The sequence below is a fragment of the Mobula birostris genome, chromosome 25 (assembly GCF_030028105.1).
Source record: "Mobula birostris isolate sMobBir1 chromosome 25, sMobBir1.hap1, whole genome shotgun sequence".
Taxonomy (NCBI): domain Eukaryota; kingdom Metazoa; phylum Chordata; class Chondrichthyes; order Myliobatiformes; family Myliobatidae; genus Mobula; species Mobula birostris.
Genome location: NC_092394.1, coordinates 30,400,492 through 30,412,542, shown reverse-complemented (window position 1 = coordinate 30,412,542; position 12,051 = coordinate 30,400,492). Strand labels below are relative to the sequence as shown.

The following is a 12,051-nucleotide window of genomic DNA, read 5'->3' as shown; positions in this document are numbered from 1 at the left end:
CTGTGCTAGCCTCCCCCATGATATGAAACACCCTGCCCACGTCCATATAGTGAAAAGAAAGTAAGCTAGTGTATACCCATGGTCATTTTTATTGAAGCATAATTGTCCCTAAATAAAATATAATATCTGAATAAGATGAAGCACCAGATGAACAAACCATAAACTGGAATGTGCTCTTCTCCACTGAAAGAGCACTGTACCCTCTTCAATGCAGCCATTTTCCTTTCACGGTCAAAATAGCAAATGCTAAGGCACTATGGATTAAAGTGACCGTGGTTTTTATAAATGACCTGGATGAGGAAGTGGAGAGATGGGTTAGTAAATTTGCTGATGATACAGAGGTTGGGGGTGTTGTGTATTGTGTGGAGAGCTGTCAGAGGTTTCAGCGGGACATTGATAGGATGCAACACTGGGCTGAGAAGTGGCAGATGGAGTTCAACCCAGATAAGTGTGAGGTGGTTCATATTGGTAGGTCAAATATGATGGCAGAATATAGTGTTAATGATAAGACTCTTGGCAGTGTGGAGGATCAGAGGGATCTTGGGGTCTGAGTCCATAGGACACTCAAAGCTGCTACAGGTTGACTCTGTGGTTAAGAAGGCATATGGTGCATTGGCCTTCATCAACCATGGGATTGAGTTTAAGAGCCGAGAGGTAATGTTACAGCTATATAGGACCCTGGTCAGGGCCCACTTGGAGTACTGTGCTCAGTTCTGGTCACCTCACTGCAGAAAGGATAGAAAGGGTGCGGAGGAGATTTACAAGGATGTAGCCTGGTTTGGGGAGCATGCTTTATGAGAATAGGTTGAGTGAACTTGGCCTTTTCTCCTTGGAGCGATGGAGGATGAGGGGTGACCTGATAGAGGTGTATAAGATGATGAGAGGCTTTGATCATGTAGATGGTCAGCGGCTTTTCCCCAGGGCTGAAGTCGTTATCATGAGAGGACACAGTTTTAAGGTGTTTGGAAGTAGGTACAGAGGAGATATCAGGGTAAGTTTTAATGCAGAGAGTGGTGAGTGCATGGAATGGTCTGCTGGCGAATGCGGTGGTGGAGACGGAAATGATAGGGTCTTTTAAGGGACTCCTGGATAGGTACATGGAGCTTAGAAAAATAGAGGGCTATGGGTAACCCTAGGTAATTTCTAAAGTAAGTACATGTTCGGCACGGCATTGTGTGACAAATGGCCTGTATTGTGCTGTAGGTTTTCTATGTTGCTATGATTCCATGGTGGAATGATTCAGATAAGTATCTTTCACTGACTGGGAGGATTTGTATTATAATGATGTCATTTGAATCAATGGAAATGAAATGTGGATATCTGTTCTAACTTGGGGCATTTGGGTAGAAATTCTAGATAAGATTACAGGGAAAGAAGAGGCTGTTGACTAAAATAAGCTGCGAATTCGTAGAACAGTTTGACATTTACCATAGGCTCATATTCCCAACTCAAATGTTCATTATTATTCAATAGTATAATCAAGCCCACTTAAAATTGTGCAAATATTAAATTATCAAAGTGTTTGTAGTCAGATGCCTGCAGCAAAAGTATCTGATTCATCGTGACTGAAAAATGAACAAAAGGTTGACGGAGATTCCTGTTTAAAGGTGCTGTGGGGCCCAGCATCAGAGATAAATGTTTCAAACACACTGAGAGCAGGAAAGGGGAAAAAAACAATTTGGAGGTTGGTACCATCAAAAGGGAAGGTTGTGTTAATCATATTGTTACAGGTGTGGTTTTCTTTGGATTACAAGAAAAGGATGCCTAGGGAGAGAGAACAGCTGCTGTAGTTGAGAGTTAAGTCATGGAAAGGACACCCTGTGAGGAACCAGATGCAGAATAACCTGAGTGGTCATAAGATTTAGGAACAGGATTAGGCCATCTGGCCTGTTGAGCCTGCTCCATCATTCAATAAGATCTTGGCTAGTTGAAGTTCAAAGGCTCATTTATTATCAAAGTAGGTATGCAGTATACAAACCTGAGATTTGTCTTCTCCAGATAGCCAGAAAACAAAGAAAACCATGGAGGTCATTCAAAGAGGAACATCAAACCCTCCCACACAGACAAAACTAAAAAAATTACAACACAGTTGTTAACACCCCCCCATTCCCAAAAGAATTCCCAACTCAACTCAACAAGGCTGTTGACTTAGTTCCACCTACTTGCCTTTTACCCGTAACCCTTAATTCTCCTGCTATGCCAAGATCTAGCTAGCTGTGATTGAAATATATTTAATGAGGTAATACCTACTGCTTCCCTTGAGCAGAGAATTCCACAGAATTTACTTTTTGGGTAAGACAGTTTCTCCTCATATCTCGCAAACACGAGGAAATCTGCAGATGCTGGAATTTCAAGCAACACACATAAAAGTTGCTGGTGAACGCAGCAGGCCAGACAGCATCTCTAGGAAGAGGTACAGTTGACGTTTCGGGCCTAGACCCTTCGTCAGGACTAACTGAAAGAAGAGCTAGTAAGAGATTTGAAAGTGGGAGGGGGAGGGGGAGATCCGAAATGATAGGAGAAGACAGGAGGGGGAGGGATGGAGCCAAGAGCTGGACAGTCGATTGGCAAAAGGGATATGAGAGGATCATGGGACAGGAGGCCTAGGGAGAAAGAAAGGGGGAGGGGGAAGCCCAGAGGATGGGCAAGGGGTTTTAGTGAGAGAGACAGAGGGAGAAAAAGGAGAGAGAGAAAAACCTATTCCCATGAACTTTGAAGCTACGTCCCCTAACTTGGCATGGTGAGTTCCTTCTCAAGCGATCTGCACTTGAAGGATAATAATGCTTAGAGTTAAAAGAGTAACCGGTAAGGCAGCTGAAAACTTGAGGGGAGAGAGGGTCTGGCAGCTGAATCTAAAGGTTTAAGTGTGTAAGATACAGCAGAGAGAGGTCCTATAAGAGAGGAGAAACTCTCAACATTTCATATCATGTCTTTGATAACATCATGCAACTTCATATGTGTTATAATTTATATTGCCTATATTTGCATTATTTTATTTGTGGTGTTTGGCCAGTTTTTAATAAACTCCTTAAAGGGGTCCTGAGTGGTGCTGCTCTCTGAGACTTATCCCAGAGAACAGCTTCAGAGTGAACTCAGAAAAAAGACTGTTATAGGAGAAACCTACTCACATATTTCACTCAAAGCAGCAAATGCTAAGATAAAAGAGACAGCTTCCCTGGTAGTTGGATCCAAGTAAGCTCATCTAACATTGTGGAGATTAAAACCCATTCATGGGTTGATTGAGTGATGGTTGATGGAAGACATTTACCTGGGTCACATTTGGAATTCCTAAAAGGAAAGCCACCACACAGACAACCAGAACCACAAACTCCTTCCTCTTCAGGTATTTTAATAGGTATTTGTTGTGCGTGTCCACGAGGCTTGTCACCATCACCTCAACCATGGCAAACTGCAGAGTAGGAAGAGAAAAAAACAGATGACTTCATGAACATATTTCAAATAATGTTCTTGGTTTCTTGAGGAAGCACATCTGTTGCATTAAAATCCCATTACTTTTATTGCATTGCTAGCAAAGTCAGCGTTTATTCCTCATTCCCTACTTGAGCAGTTTACTAGATCATAGCTGAGAGCAGCTAAGTGGTAACCTGAACTACATTTCAAGGAAAATTTGTAGACCTTGGCTTTAGCAACTCATTTCCTGTCTGCCATACTGAGATTTGACTCATAACGTCCCCTAGAAAAAAAGCAAAAAAAACCATATGAACTTCTGAAGTAAAGTAGAAAATGATGGGAACAATCAGCAGACTAAAGTTAACGTTATGGCTCAGTCACTGACACAGCATCTACAACAAAACTTCTGACATAAAATAAGGATTGATGGAGTTGGGGAGTCACATACTAGCACTGATGAAGAGCAGAAGACAATGATTAGGTAGGCTGACTGTTACTGCTAGAGTGCCACATGATGCAGGGATATGATCACTTCTGCTTGTGATCTCTACTAAAGACTTGGATGAGGACAGACTTGAGCCTTTAGTAGTGTGTTACAGCTGGCTGCTTGAGTTTCTGAGCCCGTGGGCTCTCCATGGACCTCCATCTCCCAGACCAGAAAATCTGCCCACTTGAGCAGCAGGTTAAACCTGAGACATTTACAACAGATAACGAATCCCAATTTGCTGATAGTACAAAGTGAGGAGATGTGCCCTGTCATCTGATCACATAGAACTGGCTTTCTCTGTGCATCCTAGGAAGTTTGATTCTTTCTGCAGCTTCTGGTCATGATCGCACTTACACTTAGAACATGAAGTTCATATTCTAGGTTGGGCTCACTTCTGCTGTGCTGTCCACTTAAAGTAGAAACCAGAGATTCTGCAGATGCTGGAAATCTTGAGCAACGTGCACTAAATGCTGGAGGTACTCGGAAGAGCAGGCAACGCCTATGAAGGGAAATGAACAATTGAGGCTTTGGGCCAAAGCCTTTCAAAAGGACATGTTGACCGTTCATTTCCCTCCATGAACTCTGCCTGACCTACTGAGCTCCTCCAGCTTTTTGTGTGTGTGGCTCAGTTAAAGTGTTGCCGCGAGGCTGTACACCATGTTGTTCAGTGTGCTCATCTGCTGCCCTCTTACTTCATTCAGGTTTCAGAAGCTCTACCCTTTCTTCTCAAGCTTGATTTCAAGTGGGTATCAGCCTAGTGTTGAGAACCTGACTGAGATCGGCTCTCTTTATTTTGCTTGTCTCATTCCTCATCCATGCTCCTGACTCACCCATCACCCACCAAGCCTATGACCTTAGCTTGGCTCTTCCAACCCTTCCCTCCCTCACGAGCTACTCTCAGGAGCCAAGCCTTGATAGCACAAACCCCACGTTCTGAGTCACTGGCAACTTCCCAGTCGCTGATCTCTCTCCCAGTTCAGCAGTGCTCCCTCCCTCAATCACTGATTTCCCCTCAGTCGATTACCCCAAATCAGTGACCACCCCAACATCCAACCATCATCCAATCCATCAACCCTCTCGCCCTCATCGATGTCCCCAACTCAGCCATGCCTGCCGTCAATAGCCAATAGTCAAATCTCATAACTCTAACCCTCTCTTCCTTATCACAACTCAATACACATGCTGACCGGTGGTGTCATGGTTTCAGCACCGGACTTCAAGGTGAGTGGTCCCAGGTTCAAATCCGGCTGACTCCTTGCTGGGTTAAGCGTTGGAAAAAGAAACAGCAAGGTTGTGCCCGGAAAGGAACAACAATAACTCAACTCAATACAAATACAAAAAGTAAAAGTGAATCATAAATATTATTAAAATTGTACGCCTTCTTTTTTCAGTAGCTGTCAAACATTACTCAGTGAGTAATAAGGATACTGGAGCTAGTTATAGCCTGACATGATCCTAAGGTTGTTGGCTGATTAGGGGAGAGCCATTGAAATATAAACAGTGTGAGGTGGGAGTGAAACATTCAAAATATAATTATGTCACATTTATAGAAAAAGTAATGCATTTCAGATGCACAACCAAGATTGGCTTGCCTTCTTAATTAAAAAGATATTTCCTGTTTAATTTTTGAATCTGAGTTGCCTGGAGAATATAAAAGTAACACTTCTTTTCAAGCAGGCACGTGTTGCATGGTTTCTTAAATAAGGCAAATCCGCAGGCAGGAATCCAATAAGAAGCAGGTGGAGGAGATGGGAAGTATCCAATCCTAATGGAGGCTTTCAACTCAAAATACTGGCAACTCTTTTTCCCCCTCATAGATGCTGCTCAACCTGCTGAGTTCCTCCAGCAGCTTGTTGATCACTCAATATCCAGAAGAAATGGGCTAACATATCTGATGCCGTTTATGAACAGTAAAATTTACATTTGCAATTGAAAGGAGAGAGAAAAGATTTGTGTCTGTAAGTAAGGTGTTCAGTGTACAAATTCTTTCGCAGCTGAAGAAATAATTTTGAAGTTTTCACAGTTATAGAAAAACATGACGGGATATCTTTGCTATTCAAAGTTTGACAGTAATAGTGAAGTAGATGACCAGGTTATTTATTTCAGCACTTGGCCAAGTAGTTAAGGCATTGGACTAGCGACCTGACAGTCATGAGTTCGAGCCCCAGCCAAGGCAACGTGTTGTGTCCTTGAGCAAGGCACCTAATCACACTTTGCTCTGTGACGACACTGGTGCCAAGCTGTATGGGTCCTAATGCCCTTCCCTTGGACAACATTGGTGTTGTGGAGAGGGGAGACTTGCAGCATGGGCAACTGCTGGTCTTCCATACAACCTTGCCCAGGCCTGCGCCCTGGAGAGTGAAGAGTTTCTGGGCGCAGATCCATGGTCTCGCAAGACTAACGGATGCCTTTACTTTATGGCTGAAGAATGCATATTGGCCTGGAAGTTCATATGCTGTTTACCATAGTGAAATCATTTGTAAACTGCTGACACAGCAGGAGGAGCTGTAGTTTATTATTAGCTCAGGTAAAAGGCACCTCCTGCAGGGCTCTCTCCTGACAGAGGTCCCAGCAGGTGTATCTGGGGATGGTGTGGCTGAAAGAGAATAGGCAAGGCAAGTATGGGGGGGGGGGGGAGGTGTAAATGTGCAGAGACTAATAAAATCTGCAATAACAGAGGAGAAGAAACCCCTGCCAGAAATGTGATGTAAAGCTGGAATGGCTGATTATTTGAAAGTGCTGAATCTGAAAGTCCTATTCTGATGTTAGATGCAGTTCCTCAAGTGACATTGAGCCTTATTGGAACATAGACCAAAGCCAGAGTGACATTGAGCCTTACTGGAACATAGACTGAACCTAGAGTGACATTGAGCCTTACTGGAACATAGACTGAACCTAGAGTGACATTGAGCCTTATTGGAACATAGACCAAACCTAGAGTGAGGGCTGGATGGAGAATTGCAGCAAGAGGCAACTGAGAGCTCAGGAACAACCTTATGGATTGTAAAGCCATAAGTAGTGGTTGGTTTCCGTGATGTAGAGGAGACTACATTGTGAGCTCAAGTACTGTACAATAATCGGACAGAAATACGAGTGCCTTTGTTATTTGGTCTGTGAAAAATTATAATTTGTTACCTGCTTGACTTATTAAATGGAGCTTTTATATTTGACAGAGGTATTTTCTTGATTTCAGCATTTGCATAGACAAATGTGCTTGTGTTTTCTGAAGTGGGGGGAACAGAAAATTACATTTCTGAAAAGTAATTTTCCCTTGTCTGCTGTGATCTAGGGACTGAGAGGATTTGTGGTGAGATGATAGTCTGTGCTTTGTGTTGTCTCTGAACAATTCATTCATAAGATGTCAGCAGCAAATCGGGCATTTAGTGCTTAGTCATAATTAACCCTGAATTGACGAGGTGGTTAAGTCTCTGTCACATTGGTAAGGTCTGGGGTAACCCATTTGGTAAGATGACCAATTCCACCCCCCCATGGCCCCCGACCAATGTGATAGATTTTTAGAACAATCCAGTAGCTCCACCATCACTGTTGCCAATACTTGCTTTTTATTCTATTATTTACTCAATTATTTGAAATTAACTTCCCAACGTCGGACCTGGCGGACCGGGGACTACCTATTAAAGTTATCACCCAACCGGAGTCGCTACTGGAGAGGATTCGGCAGAAGTCGTGGCAGTTAGTGGGGCGAGGACGCTCCACTCGAACCAGAGTGTCAAACTACAAGGAAAAGCTGCAAATATTCAGACGCGAATGTACAGAGAATACAGATTAATTAAGAGAAATGACTGAAAAGAGTAAATCGGACTTAAAGGTAAAATGAAAACTGGTAACTGAAAATAAACTAGGTGGAATAACTTGAATGATAGCAATTTGGTCGAGACATAAATAGGAGAAAATTCTCTATGATTATTCAAACTGCTGAGGGCCCTCTAACACAGGGTGAAGATAGAGGTTATCCCTCTGAACTGAGGCGGGTCGGTGCTCAGGCCTCACTGTGGGAAGTCGGGAAAATTTTTCAAATGTTACACGTTCAAAAATGTCTAGGGTGTGGTTATATGTCTTGGTTTACTGTTGAGAAGGGATTGCTTACTGTTTGGTTAGAAAAGGAGAGTTTTTTTTCTACTAGAGAAAAATGCAAACTGAATTGGTAAAAATAATTTCCTATAATATTAATGGGGTTTTGAATCCAATTAAAAGAAATAAGATTATGTCTAAATTGAAAAAAGAGAGGGCACAAATAGCTTTCCTCCAGGAAACACATATGAGCCAATCTGAACATGGAAAATTAAAAAGAATGGGCTTTAAGCATGTATTTTATTCATCATATAAATTGAGTCACAAAAGAGGGGTAGCTACTTTAATATCAAGTACTCTTAATTATGAACATATTTCAGAGACTAAAGACAAAGAAGGACGGTTTGTAAAAATCACAGGAAGGTACAGAAATAACATTGCTGAATGTTTATGCTCCTCCAGGTTGTGAATGGTCATTTTATAGACACACTTTTGACCTAATGGTCAGTTCTCAAGGGGTAGTAATTTGTGGAGGGGATCTTAATATTAGATTAAATCCTGTATTAGATTCTTCAAGAATAGTTACTCAGAATAAACCTCTGACTCGGAAAATGAATTCATTGATGGAGGAGTTGGGAATTATAGATGTCTGGAGGGAATTACACCCTACTAGTAAAGATTATACACATTATTCTTTCCCTCATTCAGCCTATTCAAGGATAGACTATTTCTTTATCTTTAATACAGATAGACTCAGGATAAAAAACTGTAATATTGCAACAATTGATCTGTCGGATCATAGCCCAGTCTCTATGTCTCTAATCCTGGAAAGGAAAATGAGGAAAACACTATGGAGGCTAAACTCACATATACTCAATAACCCGAAAGTAATGGAGAGATTAAGGGGAGAAATCAAAGAATATCTAGACCTTAATGACACGGGAGAAACATCACCAGTGATCTTATGGGATACATTGAAAGCTGTACTGAGAGGGAAAATTATTTCCATTACCACTCACATGAAAAAAATCAATGCACAAAAATTAGCAGACCTTCAAGGAAAATTAAAACAACTTCAAGTTGTAGATAGCAACAAAAGTAATTCAAATCGAAAACAGGAAATTAGGAAATTGCAAAGTGAAATTGACGATATTTATACGTTGGAAACTCAAAGAAATTTTCTTTACCTGAGACAAAAGAATTATGAAGTAGGAGGTAAATCAGCTAGATTATTAGCATATAAATTACGAAAACAACAAGCAGACAATACAATTCATAAAATAAGGAATCCAAAGACAAAGCTTGTGGAGAGTACAATAGGGAAAATTCAAGAGAGTTTTGAAACATATTAATCGAGAGCTGTACTCCCAACCCCGGGCCCCCAATGAGCCCTATATAGACAATGTATTGAATTTTTTAGATCTACCTAAACTTACAGATTTACAAAATGAAAGTTTATTAGAACCAGTAACTGTCAAAGAACTGAACGTGGCCATCTCTAGGTTAAAGGCTGGAAAGTCCCCGGGTTCTGATGGGTTTACCTCAGAGTGGTACAAGTCCCTGAAGACACAGTTAGCCCCATTACTACTTAACACCTTTAATTGGATCTTGCAGAGAGGAGAAACTCCACCTTCCTGGAGAGAAGCGATTATTTCAGTTATTCCTAAAGAAGGTAAAGATAAACTAGAATGTGGCAATTATTGGCCAATTAGTGTTCTTAATTTAGATTACAAACTATTTACATCTATATTAGCGCGCAGATTGGAAAAGTTTTTACCTGGCCTAATCCACTTAGACCAGACTGGATTTATTCAACAAAGACAAACACAGGACAACATAAGGAGAACTCTGCACATATTAGAACAGGTTAATAAGAACGAGACAGAGACAATGGTAGTAGGATTAGACGCTGAGAAAGCTTTTGATTTGGTTAGTTGGGCATTCCTATACAGAGTGTTAGGAAGATTCGGCTTTCAAGAAAAGTTTATTAAAGTAATTCAGACTCTATATGACAGCCCTACAGCCCGAATTAAGATAAATGGGGACCTCTCTGACTCCTTCATCTTAGAGAGAGGCACTAGACAGGGATGCCCAATTTCTCCTCTCCTTTTTGCGCTATATATTGAACTGCTTGCCTAACTAATAAGACAGAGTGAAATTGTAAAAGGTATCAAGGTGGCAGGGATTGAACAGAAAGTGGCGTTATTCGCAGATGATGTTTTGGTCTATCTGAGTGAACCAGAAAAATCATTTATAGGATTGTTTACACTGTTAGATGACTTTGGGAAAATATCAGGTTATAAAATAAATGTAAAGAAAACGCAGGTTATGTCCCTAAATTATACACCATCCAAAAAATTGCAGGATACATACGATCTTAAGTGGGAAGCTAAATCATTAAAATATTTAGGAATAACCCTGCCGAAGGATCTTTCAACACTGTCACAGGTAAATTATGGGCCATTAATCTCAGAGATAAAAGCAGATATGCATAGATGGAATCTTATCCCCTTTTTAAGTTTAAATTCAAGGATAAATACTATAAAAATGAATATTCTTCCTCGGTTATTGTATCTTTTCCGTACTTTACTGGTGGAGGTGGATGATAATCAATTCAGGGAATGGGACAAATGGATTTCCCGCTTCATTTGGTAAGGAAAGAAACCTAGAATTCGATATAACGCCTTACAGTTAGGGAAGGAAGGAGGAGGTATGGTTCTTCCTTGCCTGAGAAATTATTTTTATGCCTCACAGATAACCCCTCTGTTATATTGGTGTAATAGGGAATATAAGGCTAGATGGAAGGAAATAGAATTTGGATTAGTTGACAGTTTTCCTCTACAGGCCTCAATAGCTGACAAAGGATTGATGGCCCAGTTGGAAAAATTTAAAAACAGTTGGATAAATCTTACATTAAAAGTATGGCAGAAGGTGGCTAATTCATGTGGAATTAATAACATGTTAAAACTCTTTAGATGGTGTGCATATGATACCGAATTCCTTCCCAACAGAGGAGATAAAAGATTTGAGCTATGGATAAAGAAAGGTCTTACAACCTACCTCTCATTTCTAGATAAAAGAGTATTACAAAGTTTCCAAATCCTGCAGGACAAACATGGCCTAGAACATAATGACTTTTTTAGGTACCTTCAAGTACGAAACTATGTTAACCAGAGTTGTAGATATACAGACCTATCAACAGTAGAATTAGAATTTTTCAAGATTCTGAATTCAGCTTGCAGTTCAATACCTAGTAAATCAGTTTCTCGATTATATAATGCACTCTCCCATGCTAAAAATGTAAATACACTGTATATTAAAGAGAAGTGGGAGAAAGAAGCGGGGTTGGTACTTTCAGAGGAGGCTTGGGGGAAAATCTGCAGCTTTCAATGGTACTCGACTAATTCTTTGACTTGGAGAGAACATTGTTGGAAAAACATTATAAGATACTTCAAGACCCCATATCAGGAAAAATATAAAGATACAGACGTGACGTGTTGGAGAAGGTGCGGCTCCAAGGAGGCAAATCATTTTCATATTTTCTGGGATTGCCCTAAATTAAGTCTATATTGGGAAGGTATTCATAGAACATTAGTTAAGGTACTTAGGTACCAGATACCTCTGAACTTTGAGATGCTCTATTTGGGGCATGTATTGTTTCTTGAACAGAAGGAAGATATAAAGTTGCTGCAGGCCCTCTTAGCGGCAAGTAAGAAATCAATCACTAGAAAGTGGCTAAATCTAATACCACCTACATTAGAAGATTGGCACGAAATTATCTTGGAAATAATTAAAATGGAAAAGTTGACTTACTCCCTGAGAATTCAAAAAGAAAAATTTTATCAAATCTGGAATAAATGGATTGAATATATAACCCCAATGCGAGCAGACTTTAGATGACTCTCCTAATGATTTATACTGCTCTTCTCATCAACACAGTAATATTGCTAACGTAAGCAATGTCTTTTTTTTCGTTTTCTTTTGGAAAATAGAGAATTAACACAAGTAAAGGGAAAGGTTTGGGAAAGGGATAAAAAATGAAAAAATTAACTAAATAAGTACATAGGGATTGGATAATTACGTCTGCGGGCAGGAGCAAGCATGAACAAATTAGGATATAA

The 12,051-nt window shown here is 40.5% G+C and overlaps 1 protein-coding gene across 1 annotated transcript in view; it reads right to left on the bottom strand.

Moving 5' to 3' along the window:
• The window catches only part of LOC140187859 (sodium- and chloride-dependent GABA transporter ine), a 139,444-nt gene that overhangs the window by 18,469 nt on the left and 108,924 nt on the right, over positions 1–12,051 (bottom strand). The window contains exon 9 of the mRNA XM_072243654.1: positions 3,269–3,409. Coding sequence (XP_072099755.1) covers positions 3,269–3,409 — 141 coding nt within the window. The remainder of the gene's footprint in view (positions 1–3,268; positions 3,410–12,051) is intronic.